A 25,475-nucleotide genomic window follows, 5' to 3' on the forward strand; every position below is an offset into this window, starting at 1 on the left:
TACAGCTGACGCATTCAGAAGTTAATCGCTGACATAGATTTGGCAGCTATCCCAGTACAGGAAAAAAAGAATGTATGGATTCAAGCTACTTTGCATTCTGGTCAGAAACACACACCAGCAACATGACAACGAACTTTGCACTCAAAAAGGTCCGTCTTTCAGAAGGCTGAATTAAAGACTGGAGATTAAATAAAACATCTTGTGTACCAAAGTGACAGATTTGGTCTGTAAAAATCAACAGTCAAGATTAAAAAATCAAGGTACATACTACATGCAACAAACTAACCTCTAATAAAACTATAGCTGCTCTTGTCAAGAAGCCTATTTAAACATGAGAAACCTCCCCCCACACACACATTTTCATTTAAGTAATAAAAGGGATACTTTTTACTAAGATACCCACATCATTTTCAAGAAGTGTTTAAATGCTAATCAAAGATAAGAGAAACTAAAATATATCTATTAAAGATCCAACCAAATAGAGAAATGAAAACTATTCTATACACACACAAAAAAGTCCTTGTATCTCTGAGCAAGCTGCACTGCCTTTCTGTATTGAGTTACTCCAGTGATACATGCTATCAATTTTAATCGTAATTTGTTTGTGTTACTGTAAATTATACTTTTATTCATCTGAGTAGTCCCTACAGAAAGAGAGAAATGTGGTCTTATTTTAACCCTGCAGAAGCTAGGAGAGGAGCAGTGCATCTCAGACCTCTGCAGAAGCAGAGCAGGGGCACCTGTGTGTGCCTCTCACGCCACCACCATGGCTGCAAGAAGGGAAGCTGCCCAAAACACTCCTTTCAGTAACTGAGCGTACACTGAACAGCATCCAAGCACCAGAATAGTTATACAGAAGTTATGTTACTGACTTTGAAGAAACAACTATATATATCCATTTCAAAGGCACATCACCATTTTTCCAAGTTGTCTGGGGAAGAAGCGTAAGGATGAATATTCATACATCAGCAGAAGGAGGTCGTGACTGATTTTATGAAATATGATTGGTTTAAGATGTAAAATATGCATTTTTGACAGCCCTTACACACAGGTTTAAAGAAGCTTCTACTGGAACATTGAGTCCCCAGCTCTCTCCATTGCCAATGGTTAAAACACAAAGAAATTCTGCTCTATTGAAATAGGACAATATATATGAGCTAAATCAGTTACTTGTACAAAAGTACAGCTGCATTCGCTGTATCTCTCTTCTCTTTACAATCCCCTTCTTGTTCTTCCACTGTTCTTTTCAAAGTCTTTTAGACCTGACTTTAATTAAATTATGCTACTGTTTATACAGTTAATCCAATTTACAGCAAAAGATAACCTCTCGTGTGTACAAACAACAAAGAGGACACATAAATTTTGCCCCTCTAATTACCCTGTTCTCCAAGTTGTGCTAAGGGATCAGGGATTGTGCATTCCAGTCTACATTCCAGAGCCCTCCCCATTTCTACTGTGGTGATTAAAGAATCTACACAGGGTTGCACCAGCATTGGATACCCTATAAACTGCTCACTCAAAACACTTGCCTAAATAATAATACTGCCTTTTTAAAACATTATCACATGATTGAATTAATAGAATTATTTAGCTATTTCTGTATTTGAAACTAATATTATCAGTAATTAATTTTGTATTAGTATTTCAGTGTGTTTGTGGATCATACAAAGACAGCTGTGTAACACCATGTCACCTGTGTTTAAATGGAAACAAAACAGGAAGACAAAAGTAGGTCCACCTACACTCCCAAAAGATACAAAACCTCAACTACAGATAACCAGTCTGGCAAATGGAGTTTGCAGGAAAGGAGAAAAAAGCTTGGTCAGGCTTTGAACATATTAATATTGACAACATCTTTCTCACCCAGTTTCATCCACCTGAAGTGTTACCAGTCCAGCATTCACAACCAGCTTGGAAACCAAAACAGCCTGGTTGGCCATGGAAGGAAAACAGTTTGGTTATTGATTTTAATGCTTCAGAGAGATACATGCTCACAGCTCTTATTTCAAAACCACAAAAACGTAATTTCTGATGCAGTGTCAGAATAGTGAGAGGGGAACATAAACATTTAAGTACATGTTTTACAGGGTGTTTTCACCCTCAGTAGGGTGTTTTCTTGGCTTTGTGCTGGTTTTTTTTTTTTGGTTTTATTCCTCTCCCTTCCCTTCCCCACCCCTCCAATCTATTTTCCCACCAAAAAGAACATTTCTATTTTGATTCCTTGACTTCTTAAAAAGAACCACTGATCATTCCCCTTGCTACTCTGCAGATTTAAATACAGATTTCTGGGGGATACTCCTTAGGATTCTAAAGAAATGCCAAATCAAACCCATCACACATTCCAGCCTCAGCTTAGGCCCATTTAAGACAGAGCTCCTGGAATCAACATACACAGCCCCAAAGAACAACAGTGAAACCAGTTTACAATCAGCACATATTTTCCTGTCAGTTTTGACTCTATAACTCATCATAAAATAAAAGCAGGATAACTGTTAAAGCATTGAAATGAAATCAAAATAGCTGGTTCAATTCTGGATTCATGATGGACTCTGACATTTCTCAAGTTTCTTTACGTTTCATTTCACAGCAATTAAGGAAGAAAATATCCATCGGGGCATGACTTCACTCATATTTTATTCTTGTAAGACAGTAGTAAAAGTATTTTTATAATGTAAAGGCAAAAACAAAAAAAAAACAAAAACCCACTCCAAAGCATCCCCAAAACCCCATCCCAACATAAAATCAAAACAAGCAAATATTTTTTTAGGTAGGAATTAAGCCTTACACAAAGGTATTTCATGACCAATTAAACTCAGACTGATAATACAAATTTTTTTTGTATAAAAGTATTTACTGTGAAAAGTAGCTTTTGCTTCACTGTGCAGCTTTTTTTTCCTAACAGGTTCTTAGAAAAGCTTATATTCTCATTTCTGCTGTTTTAGTAATTCTTTGTCATAGACATGTGCAGCTATTTTTAGGATTGAATTTCAGAAAAACCTCAGGTAACAGAATTTTAAGCACAAGGACTGTCTCCCAGTCTTATGAGTGCTACATGAAACTTTGTGTGATGCTTTCATTAGGGGGAAAAAAAAAATCATGGAAAGAGTTGTAAAGCACTGAAACAGACTTCCCAGGAAACTGGTGGAGTCACCATCTCTGGAAGCACTCAAAAAACGTGTAGATATGGCAGAGGACATGGTCTGGTGGTGAACGTGGCAGTGATCCTGGGTCAATAGTTGATAATCTTAAAGGTCTTTGACAATCTTAACAATTCTATGATTCTATGAATACACCTCTGGACTATGAAAACAGAATGCTTTGTTTTAGCAGCCCTACCCCTTAAAAAAAACAAAACAACAAAAAAAACCCCAAAAAACACACAATAAAAAAACACATCAAAAAAAAGCCCAAACCCTCAAGCAAAAAAAACAAAACAACAACAGGAACCACCAGAAAACCCCCACCAATGACTAAGAAACATCTCTTGCTGAAGGAGAACACAAACCTTCAACAAACACCCAGGGTTGCTCCTCCCTACTGCTTGAGTTTCCCAACTCCCCCCTGTTACAACACTGGTTTTCTTGATCAAACATTCATAAATGTAATTAGATAATTCAGTCATTTTCATGGGTAGGACCAGACCATCACTGCAGAAACAGGATTTTCTACAGGCAGACAGATAGGGATGTTACCTAATATCTGCAGGTCACAGGAAACAGAGTTGGTGTAGTCATAAACAGAAATGTTTTTTCTGCAGAGCTACCTTGCATTGACTTACATGCCTAAAGACTAAGACTAAAAAACTTTTAGAACACTATTCAGTGACCTTCATAGTCTGGAAAATAGTCACAAACATATTTCAGGTGCAATAAAGCAATAGCAGCATTCACCAATCACACTAAAAAAAACGTAAGATTTCTTTAGAATAGCGTTTATAATATTTACATGATGATAAAGTCTTTAATTTTCTGGTCCACTCACTAGCTACAGTTATCTGTCCTGTTTTAAAATGGGCACAGAAGAACAGAAATCAGAACTCCATCTAACAGCAGAAGGACTTTTCCCTTGAAAAGGACGATTTCTGGGTTTGCTTAGTTGTGCTTGTTTGGGTTGTTTCTAAATCAGATCATATGTAACTAAAATGCAAAATACATGATTCATAGAGAATTCCATTTCTTTTCATCACCATTTTTACTCTTTCTTTAATAGTTTCCCCAGCCAGATCTGCTCTTTTATGCATCAGATAAAGTGTTCATTCATGTACCTAGGACCACAAGAAAATAATAAAAGGCTGTGAGTGCAACACAAAGGGCTGCACAGAGTGAAACAGGTGATTCCTGAGAGTTTAGAACACAGATAAGAATCTTTAGATTTAAACTAATGTTTGCAAATGATACAGAAATTTGAATGTAAGATCAAAATTGTTTTTAAAACTAGCAGGATGTACAAAAATCACACACTCAGAACTGTATCGTGCACTCAGAACTGAAAATCACTATCATGACAGTATACAGAATTCTGTAAATTTACTTCCAAGAATGGTGAAATCAGAGTAAGTCTACCATAAGTTTAGGAGAACTATATAGAAAACACCATCTCTGAGAGAGTTCTCAAGCCCAGCAACATAAATTTGATACACACACAGGCTGTATAATCCAAAGACATTCACAGAAATGCAATGCACAGGTGTTGGAAAGGATTATTTTGACTAAATGCTAAAAGCTGTTGAATCCAATGTGTGGAATTGCCATAAACTGGCACAAATCCATGGAGCATCTGATCCCTCAGACAGCAGCACTTACAGACCTGCAGGCACAACCTGAATCCTGAACACCTAAAGACCAATTCTGACCAGTGCCACAAAGCCACAGACCAAAACAAACAAGTAAATCAAAACTTTCAAAAACTCAAACAAAACCAAGTGATGAATTTTCACACTGAATGGTAAACTTCCCAACACAGGTGTAGCCTGGGCTGCTGCTCAGTGACTGTGATGATTAATTGCAATTTTTGCATATGTTCCCAGAGGGAGAGAATGAAATAAGTAGTTTACAATATTTACAATGTGTCTTTGGATTTATTGCTAAAAACCACAGAGAAAAATATTCTTTTTTTCTCTTTCACTTTGTCTCTTGAATCAAACCTGGCACACCAGAACACCCTTCTAGCTTCCAGTTCTTCCACGATCTTGGATTAGCCCCACGCTTTTTCAGCACTACTTATAAACATGCCCACTACTTAAATATACATAAAGTTAAAGCTTGATTTTTCTATTCTTCACTGAATCAAAATTCCCACATACTCACACAGGATTTATACAACTCCTGAAAGATTCAATCAGACCCTGAAAAGTGCAATCAGTACAACCCCTGGAAACACTCTCAGCTTCAGTGGGAGTTACGTGGCTGCAGGGTATACAGTTCTGTTAGCAGAACTCATCTGACAAAACACCATTTTCTTAAAATAAAATAAAAGTCTGGAGATGTAGCATTCATATTATACTACAGACAGTCTCCACTGGGAAAAGTCAGCATTAGTTTTTGCTTAACTCTGAAGTTGGATATTGTTCCCCAACAGAGAAAGCACAGGAGTACACGAATTGCTGCATTATTTATTACAGACAGCAATGCCCAGCTGGATATAATTCATCTTAAATTTCAAGGTGAATAAGACAAAATTTACAAAATTAGAATTCAGGAACAAAAAACCAAAGAGAAAGCAACAAAACCAAAGATTCTATTGCAAAATACAGATGCCTCATACCAGATCATTCAGGTGGTTAGCAAAAACAACGTTTAAACATTGCACAATGTTGTATTTGCAATTCTCTATTATTCCTAAAATAATAATAATTAAAAAAAGCAAATAATTTAAGGCTGCACTTTCTAAGAACTGATGCAGCCTCATTTCAAGTGATGTGTGTAGTTTTGGCTACCACAATATAGGAATTATATTAGAGAACATCCAAAAGAGGGCAATGAAGATGGTGAAGGGTCTGGAGGGGAAGGTGCATGAGGAGCATCTGAAGTCACTTGGTCTGTTCAGCCTGAAGGAGACCTCATTGCAGTTACAACTTCCTTAAGAGGGGAAGAGGAGGGGCAGGCACTGATCTCTTCTCTGTGGTGACCAGTGACAGGGCCCAAGGGAATGGCCTGAAGCTGGGAAGGTTTCGGTCGGATGTAAGGAAAAGATTCTTCCCCCAGAGGATGGTTGGGCACTGGAACAGGCTCCCCAGGGCAGCTGTCACAGCACCAGCCTGACAGAGTTCAAGAAGCATCTGGACAATGCTCTCAGGCACATGGTGGGATTCTTGGGGGTTTCCTGCCTAGGGCCAGGAGTTGGATACCATGATCCTTGTGGGTCCCTTCCAACTCAGGACATTATGTCATTCTGTGATTCTGAACAATACTTCTTTCCCTCCTGTTCATATGATCCAGAGTCACTGCTTTTTTGGTCAGAAATTGATTTTCATCCTGAAGGGTTGGGTTTGTTTTTTTTAACCAGTCTATATCCATTTACTCATATATCAAGCTTTCTTTTCAAGTACCTCTGCTCTTTCCCTATGCTCCATCCCTGGGAATCATCTTTCTAGCAATCAAATCTCTCTCAGCATTTATTCCACCAGGGTTACTGCTCGACCAGTTTTAGCCCCCACCCCTTGTAAGGCAGAACTTGCAACACTGATCATAGTGCAAAAGAGATACTTATGAACAAGGAAGCTTTTTTACAATTGGCCTGATGCAAAGCAGCTTAAAATTCAAGTACTTCACATTACCATTTGTTAAGATAACTATTACCAAACAGTAGGAAAATAAAATGCTTCAAAAAAAAATTAAGGAACTGACAACTAAGCAAAAAAAAAAGTTATTAATTCACTGAAAAGTCCATGAATATAATACAGAGTTCTGAATCCATTACATAAGAGATGGGCAGCTTCTCTGTTATGTGCCATTATGAATGCCATGGAAGAGTCGAGTAACGAACTGGTATGACTCCATTACTTACAACACTTCAATTAAAGGACTGAGCATTATTTTTTCAGACTTCTTTTTCTTTTGTGTAAGTTGTTGACACAGTGTACCAAGCAGATCAAAGTACTGGCAGATTTAAGAACAAATTCACGCAACAAAGATCTGCCAAGACCATTAAGGAAGATCACAGGGATATAACCTGACACATCCCTGAACATTGTAGCTGCACTGACAGAAGTATCAACACTCTTCTTGTTCTGTACTTACCTGTTTCTTTATGCCTCCTGCTTTGAGTCTCTGTTGAGGTTACCGGAGTACATCAATCTTTTTTCTGATCCAGTAAGCACATTAGTTTATGAGTGTGGTATGTTCAAGAACTTTTTAAACAAATACTATGCTACTCCAGAAAACTGGTCTCCAGTACATTTAATATATCCTCCATTGCTAGCCTCTTCCCCACAAATAAACTACCCTGGATCTGTAGCTTATTCTGCTTTGACTAACTAAAATAGTAATGTCAAAATACTAACACAATACCATTGCACTTTGATTACATATTTTCTGTTACAATAAAAAAAAAAATCATTGTATCATCAGTTAAAAAAACTGTTTATAGTAAGAGGCAAGATTGCCTCTCCCCTCCTATTTATATCTATCTATATCACATCTTTATGTGCCTCTGTTTTTAAATACTTTATTATTTTAACCATGGACCTGAGTTCATGCAAGACAAATTCATCTGCAGTACAAAGGTCTACAAAGTTAATGGGTTTGAAATTACTTGCAGCTTGACTGAATCTGGTGCAACATCTTTTAGCAGCAAGAAAATTGCTGGCAATGAGTGTTTTTAATCTGAATTCATACTATACTCCAAATGGCACCTCTTGGGCAAAGTGGTCAGAACAGTGACTTGTGTGATTTCCAAGCAGGAATTTTGGACCGTAGCTGGTCAAACAACTTAGATTACGACTGAAATGCAAACAATCAGTTTAGTACTAGCTAATGGGAAACATCATCTTGAAAAGTTTCATTAGTATCCTTATGAGTTATTCAGATGCTACAGCTCTGACTATTGCTAAATTACGAGGTTATTCAGCAACCTTTGTCCACTGTTTAGCAATAATACTCAGGTAATTAGAACATTAAATAAAAACCAGTGCAGCCTCCTAAAGTCACAATATAAATTTTGGTAGGAGGAAAAAATTGAATTCAGCAAAAAAAAAATGAGCCACTTGTATTTCCCTCTCAATTTTTTTTTTTAATCAAAGAGAACCACTACATCTTAAATGAACATAAATTAGCATATCAAAGATCTATGCTTTCTATGGAAAGCTAGTTCTTGAAGGAACTTGTATAGTTAAGAGGAAATTTATTTCAGTAATGATAGGCAGGACTACTGAAGAGGCTGACTAAACCTCCACAGTACTACACACTGCTTCCCGATTTCATCTGGGTATTATCCATCCAGAAACTGGATATTTCAGACAAGATTATACTTGGACCATGGAAACTGGTAGCAAATTACACCCTTGGTTAATAGATATCCATGCCTGCCAAACAGGTTTCTGAAAGACTTGTTCTCTTCATGCTATTTGCAGTGATCTTTATGCATCATATTAAAGAATGGGTGAAACCAAAAAACTGCATTTTTTTCTTTTCCACAAGAGGCAGGAAGCAGGTAAAATATTTCATCAGGTGTTTGGCTGCAATTTTTTAGCATTGTTCTTAAATATGCAGAAACTATGTAAGGAATTTTAGTTCATACACTTTACTGTCTCCTTCCTTCCCAAATTAACCTACTTGAGACAGTAAAATAACTGCTTTTAAAGAACTGTCCTGCTTGTCTCTCATGCAAACACAAACTTAAGTCAATGGAAATTCTCCTATGACTAGAATTAGTAGAGTTTGGCTACAATCATAGAATGATTCAGATTGGAAGGAACTTTAAAGACCATCTCATTCCAACCCCGCTGCCATCGGGAGGGACACTTCCCACTAGACCAGGTGGCTCGGAGCTCCACCCAACCTGGCCTTGAACAATCCCAGGGACATCCACAACTTCTGCATGAAGCCTGTTCTAGGGCTTCCCAAATAACAATATTCACAGTTATCTCAATATCTAAGAACTACATTATAAATATCTCATTCTGCAGTAGATCATTAGACTTGTAGTTCAGGCTTTTACTCCCATGAATTCATTAATGATCCAGTTGCTAATGCACAAACACAAAGAGAAATTTTCTGTTAATCATAATTCCCTAAATCATAGCAGCAGCATAAATGGACTGTATTGCCTATCTCATGCTATTTCAAAAATAAAAGCTGGTTACCTCCTGCCATTTCCTGAGACGCTTTCAATACTCCAGTGAACCCACTGAAATCAATGGATTCTTGCTAGAATGAGCCTCCGGGTTAGTGCAACCAACAGTGCTTCCATGGAGCCACTCAAACGCAGGACACTCAAAGGCTTGGCAGTCTTCTCAACACAAGGATGTCTAACATTGTTGGTGCCTGTATTCTTTGTGTCCTTTCCACATAACTTTTATTAACACTTACATGGATTTTTTTTCCAGTACACGAGGATTTTAATATCGTAAGATGTCACCACAAATAGCTTTAACCAGATAAATGACTCTCCCTGTTTCTCTTCTTTCTAGTAAATAAATTAAAATTCTGCTCATCTACAGCAGAACAAATTGGAAAATGTCTTCTCCAATTAATGATATCATCAGTCAAAAGATAACAAATAATGCAAAAATTCAGGCATGTAATGAAAATAAGAACCTTGGAACCCTGATTTTTGAAGACACTTCATTAAAGATGCTATGGCATAACACAAAGCATCTGAAGAGTACCCTGCTGTCTTAAGTTAACTCTTTGGTTTTCTGATATCCTTTAAAAATAGACAAATCCATTCAGACACAGTTTTAAGAGAAATTGAGCTACAAAAGCAATAAAAATATTTTGTTAAAGAATGCAAAATTACATCACTGAAGCTGGACATCATCAAATTCTTGAACTAACAGCAAGTAGTGCTCTGAATGCCCTATTTAATATTAAAAATTATTCTCTGTTTTAAACTAGTTACCAAAAATTGAGTATTCTAGTCAAATGCCTAAACTAAGAAGCAGTTAAATACACCAAGGTGGAAACCACGACACTAGGTCAGAATTAGGTCATGATTAATTGCTTAGGTCAAAATAAAAACTGGTGGTAAGATACAAGTTACTAATAGGCCTGGATCTAGTCTATCTGACTCCAACAAGCCTCCAGATTTGAATATGTCAGGATACCAGTAAGTTTCTCCTCCAGTCTCTCCTATTTCTCAATTTCAAGAGACATTGAAAATTATATTTAAATGACCTGTAGAACTTCAGGATACACTTCATCAACTACACGGCCCTTATTTCATAATGCAAATGTGTATGCTAAAAAAAAAAAAAAAAAATCAATAAAAACCTCAAAAAACCAAAACACCCCACAACCCCCCCCCCCCCAACCAAACATCTGGCATAAATTAGTTTATATAAACTGTTTAAAATATGAATGCCAGCCATTATCCAGATTCTTTACCTGGAAAAGTTCATATCCTACTCTTTCAAGAATAGATTTGCAACTCACAGACACGAATTACAGTGTAGTTAAAACATGTGTTTCCCAAAATGTCATTAACTTGACTCAATTGTACTGGAATCAAATGGCATGTGCTGAATGTAACTGGGGATTACTGGAGCAAATTGAAAGAAAATCAGTAAGTAAACATGAACCACTTGGGAAAGGTACCTCAAAGAAAAGGTCAGTGAAAGGGCAAACAAATACTGCATTTGTTGTCAAAATATTTGTTGAAGAAGGTGGCCATGAAAAGCAAATCATACATAAATTCATCTTAACAATCCAGCAGCATTTCCATAGATAAAAATAATGACTTATCTAAATAAATATGTATTGTGCTGTAAGAGGAAAAGTCCAAATGATGCTATTCAACCTCTTAGACGTCTAAGACTTTAAAGCTCTATGTCTATGACTTTATCATTCATATGTTTCATGATTTAGAGCTACTGCAAATGATAAAAGTATCTCTTAACTCCATTTTGTATGGGAGTGAATGAAACAAAGCTCTCTATATACTTCTCATCTATCTATTTTTAAGTCAATGTTTCAGAACTCCTCATCAGTTCAGGTTTATTTTCAGGCAGATATTTTGATTCTCATATTTACCTAAAGAGGAGAATGTAGCCTAAAATAGAAAAATCAAGCATGATTTTGTCAGATTTTTGTTTTCAAAGGGTGAAAAGGAGAAGGAAAGATAATAGCTGTATTTTAATCTTAATGCAGTTGCACAAATCAACTGCTAGTAGAAAACAGCATCTGGTTGAAGTCTCAGGATCTGCTTCAGATTTCAGTGTAAAATCAGAGAAAAACAATAGTTCCACTTAATCCAGTAAACAAAATCACTGATTTTAAAAATTCCAAATTTCATGGGTTCACTACACAAAAAGCAGAAAGAAGGATTCCAGACTGGTAGTGAATAAGACACACATGCTGGCATCTCCGTGGGGGGATGTTCCTTATTAACAAACAGCCCCTTATAAGCACTTGTAAAGAGAAACTCCGCAGGAAAAACAAGAAGACACTCCATATCAAAGCCGTGAAAAGAAGAAACTTGAAGCACAATGTACTCACTCACATGAATCTCCTGGATGAGCACAAAATAGAAACAAATTCTACAAGCAAAACATTTTCTACTGCAACTTCAAAAAGTTTGCTAACCTACACAAGTGTGTATTATGCAGAGGGGTGTAAGAAATAGGATTTTATAATTTGGGAAGACATTCATTTTATCCACTTCAAGTCAGTGTCTCTAGACATTGTTAAGAACCAAGGGAACTTTCTTTATCACTACATATCTTAAAAGGCAGATTTACAGAGTGCAGTATGCTCTTTTTTTGGTTTGTGGTATGGTGGGGAGTCTGTGTGTACATTCTGTTTCATTTTGTTTCAATTTTTATTAAAGCAAAGCTAATTCACGCTGGATAAATTGTCTGGACAGCTTTGAAAGGTTGAGAAAAAAATCCTTTTGTTTTAGCCTAATAACACTGCCAGTTAAACTCATCCCTTGTGATGAAATTAGGAGAGGGAATATTTGGCCCTGGTAGATAATTATGACATTCATAAGCTCTTAACTTAAGGGGCTGGGGGAGGGGGTGGTTGTCTGCTACTTGGTCTCAAACTGCTCTGATTTTCTGGAACAGAACAAATACAGCACAGTTCCCTCTCTCTAGCCTTAAACACCAGCACTTCTCAAAGGAAAAGCTTCAGCCATTCTTCATAAAATCTACTGCAGCTACATCCTTCAAAATATAAACCCTGAACCTAAAACTTCCAATATTTCCAAAGTAAATGATCCAAATCTAGTTACCGACTTTTTATAGCAATCCAAACTATCAAAAAATTCATAATCATTTAATATTCACTTAGTAATGCTTTTCTTAAAAACAAACAAAAAGAGTAACCCTCACAAACACCACAATCTTCAGTTGATGATGTAAGTGCTCTCCACCACTGCATTTCCACAAAAAATCAAAACAAAACAACAACCAAGAGTTTTTGGAATAGCCTCTCAAATGATGTGATGCACTTCAAGAAATTCTCAAGATTACTTAAAGGTGGTAAAAAATAAAAAATGTACAATAAACCCCTCACCTCAATAATGCTCATTAAAATTAAAAATAATAAACTCCCTCCCAAACACCACTGTAGAAAATGCCTCTTCCCTAGCAACCTAAATGGGTGTATTTTCCATATGCAGATCTTCTACCATTCCCATTTACTATGCCCTGCTGTGGATTAAGGAAGCACATTTCTGCTATTTTACACTCAGTTAAAAAAAATCATACTCTTCCCCTGCCAATGCAATTTCCTTCCTTTATTAAAAAGAATAAAACTAAGCTGTTTCTTTGAATTGAGGGAAATACTTTACTATCAATATTAGGTTTATTCAGCTTTCCTCATCTTCTTTCCACCCCCCCATGTATCCTATAATTTTTAAAACTCAGCTTAATAGCATCTGTAATTTCACTCCATTATTTATCTCCTGACATTTATGATAGTAAGATACCTAAACTATGCAATCCTCCTACACTGCAGAAATCACACTTCACAAAATCGCTTTCTACCCTTCCTCCGATGGAGGAGGCACATTCCACATCTCTATGCACATTATTACACCCAGGTAGATCAACGCAAAGCCTGAAGAAAGCTTTCCTGTTCTCCTCCTCCGGTGCCATCCCAGTGCTGGCTGTACTGAAAAACCTCCAGACTGTTCCCGAATCGCTGCTTCTCGGGAGACCTCCCCAGCTCACCCCAGGGTGGCAAAAGCAGGGAAGCTTTTCTATGGAAATGGAGAGCACCTGGCGGCTCTTTGCTAATTGTCGCCGAACGGAAACGCCTGGATAGCGGGAGGTTTAGCCACAGATGCATGGAAGGAGACCTTAGCAGCTGCAGTCTTGCTACCTCAAGGCATCCCGCCCGCACCCCCCGTCCCTTCCGTAAGCGCAACAAATCTCGCTGCCCCCTTACAGGGCACCGTGGGCGAGACACGCAGACCCTGCCAGCCCCGCACAGGACACCCCGGGTGAACCATCCAGCCCTTGCCGGCCCGGGAGCGGCGGGGGCGAAACCGGCCCGTCCCGGGCGCTGCCGGCGCCGCCGTGGAGCTCGGCCGCCCCCTGGTGCCCGGCGTTGGCAGCGCGGCCCGGGCCGGCCCCCGCCGCTCCCGCTGACACCCCGCTGGGGCGTTCGGGCTGGGTGGGGTTTATTTCTCGCCTAAAACCTCCTTAGGAAGTGAGGCCGCCGCCCACCCCTTCACGTGCAGGGAACGTAGCCTCGCACAGGGCAGGGGGCAGCGGGAGCGGGGGCAGGGACAGCCCCGCGCGGCTCAGCGCCCCGGCCGGACGCCGGGAACTTGCCCGAACAGTTTCCAAACACCGCCGTGGTTATCCCTCACCCAGCGGCTGTGCCCCTCCTGGCGGCCCTTTCGCCCCGTCTCTTCCAGGAGCACAAATCCTTAAGTAATCACGCAGGGGACATCCAAAAAATAAACAAATAAATAGCTATATAGATAATTCAGTCCCAGGAAACAAACCAAACCCCGCGGCCACACCACAACCCCCGAGTCCGCGTTACTCGAAGCATTGTACGTATGTATATCTATAAATATATAGATATACATATATATGCAAAAGAGGCAGCGTGCCCGAAGGCGCCAGTCCAGCGCGCCCCGTCCCCGCACACACCTGTCCCCGCGGTGCCATTCCGTGCCACAAGGGCTCCGCACACAGCCCCGCGGCCCGGACAGCGCCCTCGTCTCCCCGCCACCCCTGAGCCGGGGGCTCGGTGTCCCGGCGGCGCGCGGGGAAGGGATTCCGGAGAGAAGAAACCCCGACAGGGAGACTTCAGGTCAGGTTTCTCACGGGCTCTACCGCCAGCACTTCTCCCTGCTCCTAAAAACGAAGCCCGCACTGCCTTCCCGGTGGGCAGAAGCGGATTTTAAAGACCAGTGCCTGGCAGATATATTTTGTAATCGCTTCATCTCTCTCACATATTTATCGGGCGCAAAAAAAAAAAAAAAAAAAAAAAAAAAAAAAAAAAAAAAAAAAAAAAAAGGCAAAACCCTATGCAAAGCACCTAAGTGCACCTAGCACCGTCCAGCTTTTTTTTCCTCCTCATAAACGACACCTCTTGAAGACTGGAGGAAGGGGGGAAAAAAAAAAGAAAAAAAAAAAAAAAGGTGGGCGATGAAGCAAGTTTTAGGTCCTTCTTAATTTGGTTCCAGGCTAATGCACTGCTTTATTTTTTTTCTCCGTTTCTTTTCCGTTAATCTGAGCGAGCGGACAGCATAGGTAAGAATAGCAATTAAAGGGGGAAAAAAAAAAAAAAGGAAAAAGGCGGCCCCGCTCCTACCTTGCCCGCTACTGAGGAGCAATCCGAGCAGGTAGAGAGGCAGGAGGCTCATGTTCAGGAGCTCGCGCCGGTGGACAGTTCCAAGTTGGAGGATGCTCGGCCACCCCAGGCAAACCCTGCCGCTTCTGCCGCCGCCGCTCCTGCCCGCGCAACCCCGCACCCGCGGAGCGCCGCTCGCCAAGTGACGGCCGCGCCTCCCCGCGCCGCGCTATATCGGCGGGGCCGCGCCGCCGCGCAGGGGGCGGGCGCACGGCGGGCCGGCCGATCCCTCCGCCGCACACGCAGCCCCGCCACTCCGCGAGCAGCAGAGCCCGCAGATTCCTCCGCCGCTCTGAGAGGTGGCAGCAGGATCGCAGCATCCCTCCGTACATCCCCTCCTGGATCCCTTCCTTTATCCCCTCCGTGCGTCCCTTCCTGCATGCCCGCCTGCCGGCAGCACCCCGGCAGGGTGAGGCAGCATCCCACGCCTCGCCGCCGCGGCCCCTCCGGAGCCCGCTCCCCCCGCCGCTGACTGAGGGGACACAGCCTAAAAGGGAGAGGCGGCGGCTTGGCGGAGAATCCCGCTGGGAAGCCCCCAGGAACCCGGGAGAGCCCGGAAGCGGCGCTCTGGCTGCCCGCGGGCGGGGGACGCGCCCCGGGGCTGGAGTGGCCCTGGCACCCTCTTTCCCCCCGGGAGCGGCCGGCGGGGGCTGCGCGGGGCTGCGCGGGGACTGCGCGGGGCTCGGCGGCTCCCCCGCTCTGCCCGCGGGCCGGAACGCGCCGCTGCGCCCGCGGGAAGCGGGACCGCCGCGAGCCTGGCGTACGGGTGCGTCTGTAACTAATCCCGTCGGGCTTATGCCTGTTCATTCAGCTGTCTAGGAATTCACTTGGTTTGACTTCTGTTATTAGTCCGGAGGGGGAACATACCTCTGCTATTCACGGCTGCGTGAAATAAAACCGATAAAAAATAAATTGCTTATCGTTTGGATGCTTTGGTGCTGTCTGGCTGAGGATCTTGCTTTGTAAGGAAAAAACCCGCAACCTGCATAAAGAGGTGGGTTTTTGTCCAGCTTGACTTTGAAGAGGTAATTCTTTTAGAGGGGGTTAATTAAGCTATAGGCTCCAAAGCAGCTTCCATAAATTTGTCGCCTTACCACCTGTATGATATATGGAAGGAGATAGAACTAGATTTATATTAGTGTGAAGCAGTGATAGTAGATAATAAAGGATTAATCCAAATTAACACATCCCTAATATTTTTTCTCATCCCTTCCTTTGCCCTTTTCAAGAGGATTTGGGGAGGAGGAGGGAGACAAGAAGTCCCTTTGCAGCAAACTAATATGAACGACATGATCAGTATCTTCAGCTTGGTTCCTGCTGCACAGTAGTCTACAAAATTCGGAAATATAGGAAGAAGAAATATCTTTCTGGGAAGAAAAAGGGGATAAAATTCAAACTCTTTTCCCAGAGGGTGGGTTTAGGACACTTGAGAATGTGAACAAATGTGAGTGCTTTGTGCCATTGGTTGGTTAATCTACACCATGTAAATCAGAACCATATTGTTCAGCTCCACACCTCATGGTCCTGCTCTTAAACTAAAAATTTTGTAATATAGTATAAAAGGAACAGATTCATGTATAACTAAGTGGGAATTGAGCTGATATTCCTCATACAGTTTTGGAAATCCAAAATATGGCAGCTTCAGCAAAGCTTTACAGGTGAGAACAGGATTTATATTTAGGAGGTGCTCTGCTCATGAATGTCATGAGAGATGCTTAATTGCAGGAACTTCTGGCAGGGGCCTTTAGTGTAGGTTCAGGAAAGCACAGTAGAGGAAAGTTTTGGTGGAATTTTCCCAGGTAAGAAGGTTCCATTAGCCCTAGTATCCAACAACAGAAATAGACATCATTAATAAATTTATAGAGAAAGGTAAGGAAAACAAATATTAGATAAAACCCTTAAAAGTAAAAATAAACCTTGCTTGGCAAAAAGCAAGAAACCCTCACTATTAAGTGGGTAGGACGCCAGTTTTATCCAATTTGTCTTTAATGTTTGGGAGCATTTCCACCCAGTAAAAGTGGAATAATTACAGAGAATAAAAGTAGTGTTAATAAATAAAACCAAATAACTTGTACACATATCTTAACATCGATTGTAGTCTACTTTAGTTGAGAGTGAGGTTTGCACAGGTTCAAGGAATGAAATCCATGTACAGATGCCCTACCACAACACAATACAGAAGCAAGTACGAGGTTTCTTGCCCCACAAGAATAGTTACTATCCCAAGTTTGCTTATTTTAAGTTATAAATATGATGAGAATTTCACCAGTGTCAGAGCTGAGTGACTTTTTCTTGCTCCTTTGAAATCAGGTGAGAATGCTCTGCTTCCAAACAGGATTCCTTGTCCTGAGAACTCTGCCTAGTTACTTATCTGCAGCAGTCAGCAGAGCACACCACGTAGACTGTCCACAACACATTGGTACAGCATTTGGAGAAATCTGTTTTCAGTCCAGCTTTTCAAGGAAAAGAGGAACATGCTTTTCACTGCTCTGAAGCAATGGAGTAAAACAAAAAAAGATGAGTTTAAATCTCAAAGATAATCACATTCTTGTAGTACCACTGTGAAATAGAGCCCTCACTGAAGGAAGAGGCAGCAGCTGGTTTTCCCATCAGTAAGCATGTAGCTCAAAGTACTCTGTCACATAGAAGGTATTTTGGGTATATTTTGGTCCCTCCTCCACAGTGGAGGGACAGAGAGAGGAGGGGAGGAGGGGACAAAGTACATAAGTGTGCAGGGTTTCATTGTTTCTGGGACTACTGGAACAACTCACAAGTTAGAAAAGAAAGATCTGTAAAAAAAGTGTCTCATAGTGAACCACAACAGCAAATCATGCTGAGGTCACGCATATGGAGATTAGAAAGATGCAGAAATAGGGCTCAAATTTTCTGCCATCCACATCTATATGACTCTTGGTGCTCATGGCCATACATTAAATGAACCAAAAGATGAGAACTTCAAAGTGCTGTAAAACATTAATTGGTACCAGTAATGACAGACCTGTAGTATTTGCCATGCTTTGGCTTATAGTGTTATTCCTTAGAGTGTGCTGTTCACTGGGGGGAAGGCTGACATGGTGTTTAATAGCTGTGCTTAGATTAGGGAGTTGGAAAACATGACTTCTGAATAATATTACACATATAACAAATATGCTGGGAGAAAACAAACATATTTTCATGCAATGTGAGTTTTAAAATCAAGAGCAGAAACAAGCTACAGTGAGTATTATCCCGTGTGAACTGCTGAGAGGAGCAACATCAAGAAGTATAATGGTCATTCTGCTGGGGCAGTTATTTCAAAGGTGAGGAAGGTTTGATAGGTTCTCAAAGCAATTAAAATGCAACTCCAGTGGCTGGAAAGTCTTGCCAGAAAAGTCTCAAGGGAAAAGAAGGGAAAGCATTACCAAATGTTACATACGTGTTTGATTGGTACCTTAGCTCTTTTGGGATATCACGCTCAGAATCAAAGTGGATATATCTGTAAGTTCCCTGTCTTCCACACAGTAGCCTCCAGCTTTCACAACTGTGCTATCATGTGCAGCTTTTCTCCCACAAAGATTTACTAGCTGTGAAGTTAGCAAAAAGACAGCAAGAATTAATTTCCCCCCACGTTTCTTACTTGTTTTGCTCAGTGAGATTGTTTATCCAGGAGTCTATCCTCCCATATGAATAAAAGCGGCAGAATTAGGCTCTGGCAACAGAAACATTTCAAGCTCTCATCACTGCACTTGAGTCAGTTTACAAGTACTGAGGATCTGTAAACTTGCTGTGACTGAACTTGTCAAGAAACATCTCCATGGTGTTTTTACAAGGATTATTTTATTTTTAAGTTGATTGATGATTGCATGTTCAGTGCAAGTGTAATTAAATATAGAAACTGAAATCTTGGTGATGATTTGATAATGGATATTTATACCGAAAGACATGTTCCCCAATGGACACCCAAGTTGACAGGAGATCCAGCTGGATTTGCTTACATGCCTTCAAAACTGAAATGTTAAGGGAGCACCTTAAAATTAGCTGAGAATTTTAGGGGAACGTATGGCAATGGCACAGTTACAAAAAAAAAAAAAAAAAGCACAGAGTTCATATATCTGAAAATAACTGGTGAGGAGTTGTAAGGAAATTGGCACATCTTAGAGCAATTGTCAAATGTTTTGGGGGACAGGAAAGGAGAGAAAAAAGGAAAAGAGAGAAGACAAAATACCCCTTAGCAGCACAGTATGTTGCCCTTGCAGGAAAATGCCTTCTGCAGACAGGGTAATTTTCAGAGGTGCTCATGAACCAAATTGCTGATCATCTCCAAAGTGAGTAATTATCCCAAATAGGATGCTTTCCTATGAAAACTGCAAACACAATTGAAGTGGCACTAAGATAAATTATACAACAGTAAGCAGCAGCATTATTGTGATGAGGAAATGCTGCACAATAAACAAAAGAGTTTCATAAATGTTTACACCACATTTATGTTTCAAGTTCTTATAATCTTATAGGGATTTTAATAAAGATACAACTTTCATAAAGATCTAAAATTACTATCATTTTGGATAAACATTTTATGAGAAAGAGACAAAACCATTGTTTCCCCTCTGTTTCAAGTTACTTTTAAATAAAGAACTCTCCTTTCTGCTACAGAAACTTAATCCTGAAATTATTCAGATACTAAGAAGAGATTCACAGATTTTGTGTAGGGAGGATAATTCCCTCTACTATTTCTGGAACTGAATAATGACAAGGACAAATGTAAAGTAATTTTGTCCAGGTAAAGATGACTGCTTAATTTTTGAAGACAGCAAGGTTGCTTGAAGTACAGTGTGCTAATTTGGTTACAATATAAAAACATTGTGCTGACAAAAGAAATCAATAAGCTGAATTTATAAGTCTGAAAGAAGCATCGTACACTTCTGTGTCTGGTGCAGCAAAAGCAGCATTTGAGAGATGAGACAAGTTAACTTCTGCAGATTCTAGAGGCAAGTTTCTGGATTTTCCATGTTCCCACATTTCTATATGTGTGACTTTATTCCTCTTCTCAGATCAGTCATTCAAAAGCCATGGATCAGCAACAGTTATTATCCCATCACTATCAGGTACAGATATCTGGGCAGGATTATGGACATGTTTGGTTTTTTACCTGAGAATGAGACTGACAGTGCTAAGATGCTCCAGTTGGCTCTAATATAACTGCCGTATTCAGCAGCATGGCAGTTGTGTACTTTTTCTCTTTTATGGGTACTTATGAACAGACTTTTTCATGGTAGTTCCCTTCTTTCCTATCAGTTAGCAGCGGTTTATTTCATGCAATTTCCAGAGCAAAGATGCCCTCTTTTTAATTTTTTTTTTCAACTTGGGAATATTGTGGATGATACCAAACAATGTTTCATAAATTACCACACTTCCTTAACTCATTAGAACTTTCACCTTCATGCCTGACAAATGTAAACACCTGGTTTTGGTTACTGAAGTCCCACCAGCCATTTGTTACCGTCTCTTCAATGGAAGCTATTCCTCCATGAACCATATTACCAGATCATGCAAGTAATAATATCTGGTTTAGTGCAATATCAGTTAATTTAATTGAAGGGACCTTGAAGAATATTTTATTACTGCAGCACTGAAGAAGAGACAACAAGATTTGCTTGTCTGAGTCAAGATGTGCAGAAGTTGTTTCAGCATGTGGAATAGCAAAGAATGGTTGCTACATGGTGAGAATTTGAAGAGCAGTTGTTTTTAAAGTGGTTGTGTGTGCAAAACACAAACCTTTCTCAGCTGCTGTTCTGTGACTGTGAAACTTGTTCTCTGCAGTGCTTTGAATCATGATGAATTTCAGAGACATGCAGAACAAAATTTAAATCACCCTTATTGAGCCATCCATGCTTTCCTTAAGAGCAAAGACTAAAAACATACAAAACTGCAGGCCAAAGGAAGGTGGCTTATAGTACATAAAATTAGACATAAAGGGAAAAAGTTTGTGGATACCATTGGGTTACAGTTCTGTATTGTGTTGCTGGTGGATTAGAAGCTGGACATGAGCTGGCAGTATGTGTTTGCAACCCAGAACCCACCATGTGCTGGGCAGCATCCAAAGCCCCATGGGCAGCAGGGCAGGGAGGGGATCCTTCCCCTCTGCCTCACTCTGCTGAGACCCCACCTGCAGTGCTGCATCCAGCTCTGGGGTCCCAGCACAGGAAGGACAGGGACCTGCTGGAGCCAGCCCAGAGGAGGCCACCAAGGTGATCAGAGGGCTGGAGCAGCTCTGCCATGAGGAAAGGCTGAGGAAACTAGGATTGTTCATCCTGGAAAAGAGAAGGCTCTGGGGTGACCTAATTGTGACCTTCCAACACCTGAAGGGAGCCCACAGGAAAGATGGAAAGAGACCATTTACAAGGACCTGCAGTGACAGAGCGAGGGGGAATGGCTCCAAACTAAAGAAAGCAGGTTTACATCAGATATCAGGAAGAAATTCTTGACTGTGAGGGTGGTGAGGCACTGAAACAGGTAGTGGATGTCCTACTCCTGAAGTGTTCAAGGTCAAGTGGGATGGGGCTCTGAGTAACCTGGTCTAGTGTCCCTATCCATGGCAGGGGAGCTGGGATGAGATGATCTTTAAGGTCCCTTGCAACCCAGGCTGTTCTGTGAATCTGTGATTCTATGAAACATGCTGTACATTTTAAGTGCTGCCCAGATTAGAATATCTGGGATTCAGAACTACCTGACTGCCTGACATCACTGTTCCCATTTTCATTGGAACTGGGTAATTATTGACTTAAATGTGATACAGGTAAGCAAGGACTGCCAACAGTCAGTGAAACCTTTATGGAGGACCTAGAAATACATCTTTATTTATATACATTAATATGACTGGGGGAAAGGGAACACATAATTTTGAGTTTATTCATTTGTCCAAGTGATAAAAGAACTGAACAATTGCCCACATCTCCAATTCTCAAAATGGGCATGATGAAAGTGCTTAGCTGTGAGTTCAAGAAGGATCAACCAATAAATAATGATAGAAAATTCACAAGAATATGGGCTTTAGTGCAAGACTTTTATGAAAGCATGTGATCTAAACCCCATAATTTATACCCACACTTATCTTTTAATTCAATTTCAGACCTACAACTTCAGAAGCTCTTATTCATGAAGAGACATCTGCTACTTTAATGAGATATTCTGAGCTCTTGACATCTTCAAGCATATTGATACAGCAAGTGGTTTCAAAGGTTAACCGTGTTGGTTACACAACATTTTCTTTCATTAGTTTTACATCTTACGAGTTCTAAAAGATTATAGTGCTCAGTTTGGTTTCTCTACAGGCTGTATTTTAAGAATAAACATTCTCTTCTATCTTTTCTAAATGAAGTGATCCCAATTTACTAATCTCACCTGCTTTTCTTCCTGTCTATCATGTTTTTTCATTCTCCTTCTATATCTGTTATAAATCTTAGTAAGGTGAGGAATTAAGCACACATGAGAATGAACTCCTGATTTATAGTGAATTATTTTTACACCCATAGATAATGTTTTTTTTTAACAACTGCCACAGTCACCTTTCAACTGACTTCAAAATCAGATTGCAATCCCACACATAACTTAAGAAAAAATATAAACTGTCTTTATGTAAAAATTTTAAACTTACAAGATCCTTAAGTAGAACAGAACATTTCTTTTTCACTGCTTCCTTGTTCAGACTTTCAAAGTAAATAATGAATGTTTTCTAATAAATTTGAGTTGATAAATATCAGGGGGTTAAGAAATTTGTCTTAAAAAGGAGGGAAAAAATCTTGTATTTTTAAGCAAATCTATGTTATCTGAAGTACAGAGATGCATAAAATAGGATTTTTCTTGGGAGATACATAACTTTACAGAATTTTTCAGCCATTCAAGATTTAATTTTTTTATTACCCACATTAACAGTCTGGTATACCAAGAACAGTAGTTAAGGAGCAGTAAATCTTGTAGGGCACTAAAATTTTTCTGCTCAAGGAAAGGCTACTTAAAAGATACCTAACTTAAAACAGGGAAGCAAACAACCAGCAGTACTTACATAGGTTGCTGAGAAATGTACTGAAATCACACTTATCTAAAATAATAATTGGTTGTGTTTGCAACACACTTGCCTATGCCTTTTTTATGTTAAATTTCTTCTGTGTAGATGTAGTTACAGTTAAATAACAAGTGTAAAAATACACTTTGAAAGAGAATTTTTACACCAACTTTAACAGAGGTAAAATTTGAACACATTTTTTAAATTGCAATTTATTTAAAATGTTTGTTTGGGAGCAGTTGCATGTGTGAATTTTATCTCACAAAGAAACCTTTTCCATAGATCTACATGTAACAAGCTGAAAACTTGGGAAAAATCTATCTGGAAAATAATCTTTAAAATATATGAAGGCCTAACGTTTCCTGACTCTTTTGTGGGAGCACACCTCAGCCTTCTCAGAGGCTGAGAAAGCATGAAGATCTCTTTCTACTGAAGTAGTTGTAAATGACGTCCTCAAAGACAGATTTTCCAAGTGTTTCAGTTCCTATTCTCAGGCACACATGATGTCCATGCATGTATTCAGGCTCTTTAAACTTGGACAATTCCACAGTGGTAGTTATGCCCCAGAACAGCTGGAAGCACACTAAATGAGATCAATTCTCAGAATTAATTTCAGGTCATCCTTCCAGCAATTTCTTTAGACCCAGCATTTAACAATATTTTCAAAATTATCTCTCTCTTACAGGTTCATGAGTAAAAGCCTCTGAGTTCTAGATACATTCTTTGAAAACAAAAAGAACACTTAAAAATCTCACATTTGCCATGGACAAAGCACGATGCTGCAGAATATTTACATTACTGCAGAAGAAGCAAGATTATCAGGGAAAACAAGCTAAGAAATCCTTTTTCTGCAACAACTGTGCCAATAACACTGATGAAATCATCAGTTATGTTTTTGACAAGCAAGAGCTATCAGTGTACTGTATATAGTGCTGTGGTGACTTGTACTTCATAGAAAGAAGAAAGGGTGGAGAACTGGGAAAGATCAATATTTTTCAGAAGGAGAGTTAGAAAAGAAACTATTACATAAAGGATTAATAAATTTTTTTTTTTTTTCTTGAGGGTTTTCTATTTGCTTCTTACATTTAGGAACTCAGCAGAACATAACCAAAACTGATTTAGGACTGGATTGCTCCCTCTGCTCACAGAATTATAGGGGATCAAGATGTATTGAGGAGGTCTGGAAATGCAGAGTAGAATCTCCGTGGCATCGCCCACTTTGGACCCAGGGTACTTACTGAAGTAAAAGTTATTTTTTGGCTTGGGAGTATCCATGCTGGTGGAAAAGATGGTAAATGAGACACTTTTGGAGCACTGGGTTCCCCAGTACAAAAGAAAGAGACAGGTACTGGAGTGAGTCCAGCACAGGGCCACAAGGGTAATTAAGGCCTTGGAGCATCTGATACACAAGGGGAGGCTGAGAAAACTGGGAGGATTCAGCCTGGAAAGAGAATGTTCAGGGGGGATTTTATCAGTGTGTAAAAGTCTGTGATGGAGGACAGGAAAGAAATGGAAGCCAGAATCTTCTCAGCACTGCCCAGTAACAGGGCAAGAGACAAAAAGAATTCTTCAAATCTTTCCATAGTATTTTCCTTTCTCTCAGCATCCTGGTTACCTCAAGAACCTTTCCTCCTACTGAGTGACTTCCACGATGCCAGAGATGGCAGCCAGAGAGGGCGTTAAGAGGTGTTCCTGGTTTTTCATTTACATTAATTGCCAACTATATTTCTACTTGAAAACCTTTAAGCAAGGGAAGCATGAAAGCATTTCTTCCCTTTTTTCTTCCTAATAGCATCCTTGTTGTGAAATTTCAAACAGTCATAAAATATGATCAGTATGAACACTTGAATTACATTTTTTATGTGTGGTGAATTTAAATAATAATAGTAATTATTAATAAGCTCCAGGAAAACTTGCAATTATTAAAAAAAAAATGAAAAGGACTAGTAACGAAGAACAAATGACTCTTTGATTTAGGCAAATCATATTATGTACTAGAAATGTCACTTAAAAGAAGTCACCCTCACCTCAGGCTGTCTGTAGCTCCAGTAGTAAAATAAGTTTGTGAGACCCTTGTGGAAAATTATGAGACGTCGTAACCTCTGTCCACTAAATATTGTTTGCTCTTGTGAGATGTGTCTAACCAAAGTAGTGGTTCAGCTCACTTTTAGGTGTAGGGTCATCAGCCTTATCTGTGTTATATATGCCACTGCACAAAAAAACTCTTTTCAGGGTGGTTCTTTGATAAGAGCTAATAGATGCTCTCTGGTTTGACCGTTGATATCCATATCATATTCTGTTTTCCTTAATTCTATGTGTTATTCTTCCATTTTCTCTTTTTTTTTAAATTTTACTAAAATTTGCTAACTGTTCATTAGCAAATAAAATAAATGAAATAAATATTTCAACTTTATTTGCCAAAATCTCGTTAATGCTGCATATGACTTGAAGCCAAACTTTCT

General features: G+C 39.7%; 1 protein-coding gene across 4 annotated transcripts in view; it reads right to left on the minus strand.

The window, feature by feature from the left end:
• NCAM2 (neural cell adhesion molecule 2) overlaps positions 1 to 15,027 on the minus strand; it is a 271,866-nt gene extending 256,839 nt beyond the window's left edge. For all 4 annotated transcript variants that reach the window (XM_069023979.1, XM_069023993.1, XM_069023984.1 and 1 more), the window contains exon 1: positions 14,934 to 15,027. In XM_069023979.1, coding sequence (XP_068880080.1) covers positions 14,934 to 14,985 — 52 coding nt within the window. In that variant the 5' untranslated portion in view covers positions 14,986 to 15,027. The remainder of the gene's footprint in view (positions 1 to 14,933) is intronic.
• Between the last annotated feature and the right edge of the window lie 10,448 nt (positions 15,028 to 25,475).

This window comes from Aphelocoma coerulescens, chromosome 1 (genome assembly GCF_041296385.1).
Source record: "Aphelocoma coerulescens isolate FSJ_1873_10779 chromosome 1, UR_Acoe_1.0, whole genome shotgun sequence".
In the NCBI taxonomy this organism is placed as follows: domain Eukaryota; kingdom Metazoa; phylum Chordata; class Aves; order Passeriformes; family Corvidae; genus Aphelocoma; species Aphelocoma coerulescens.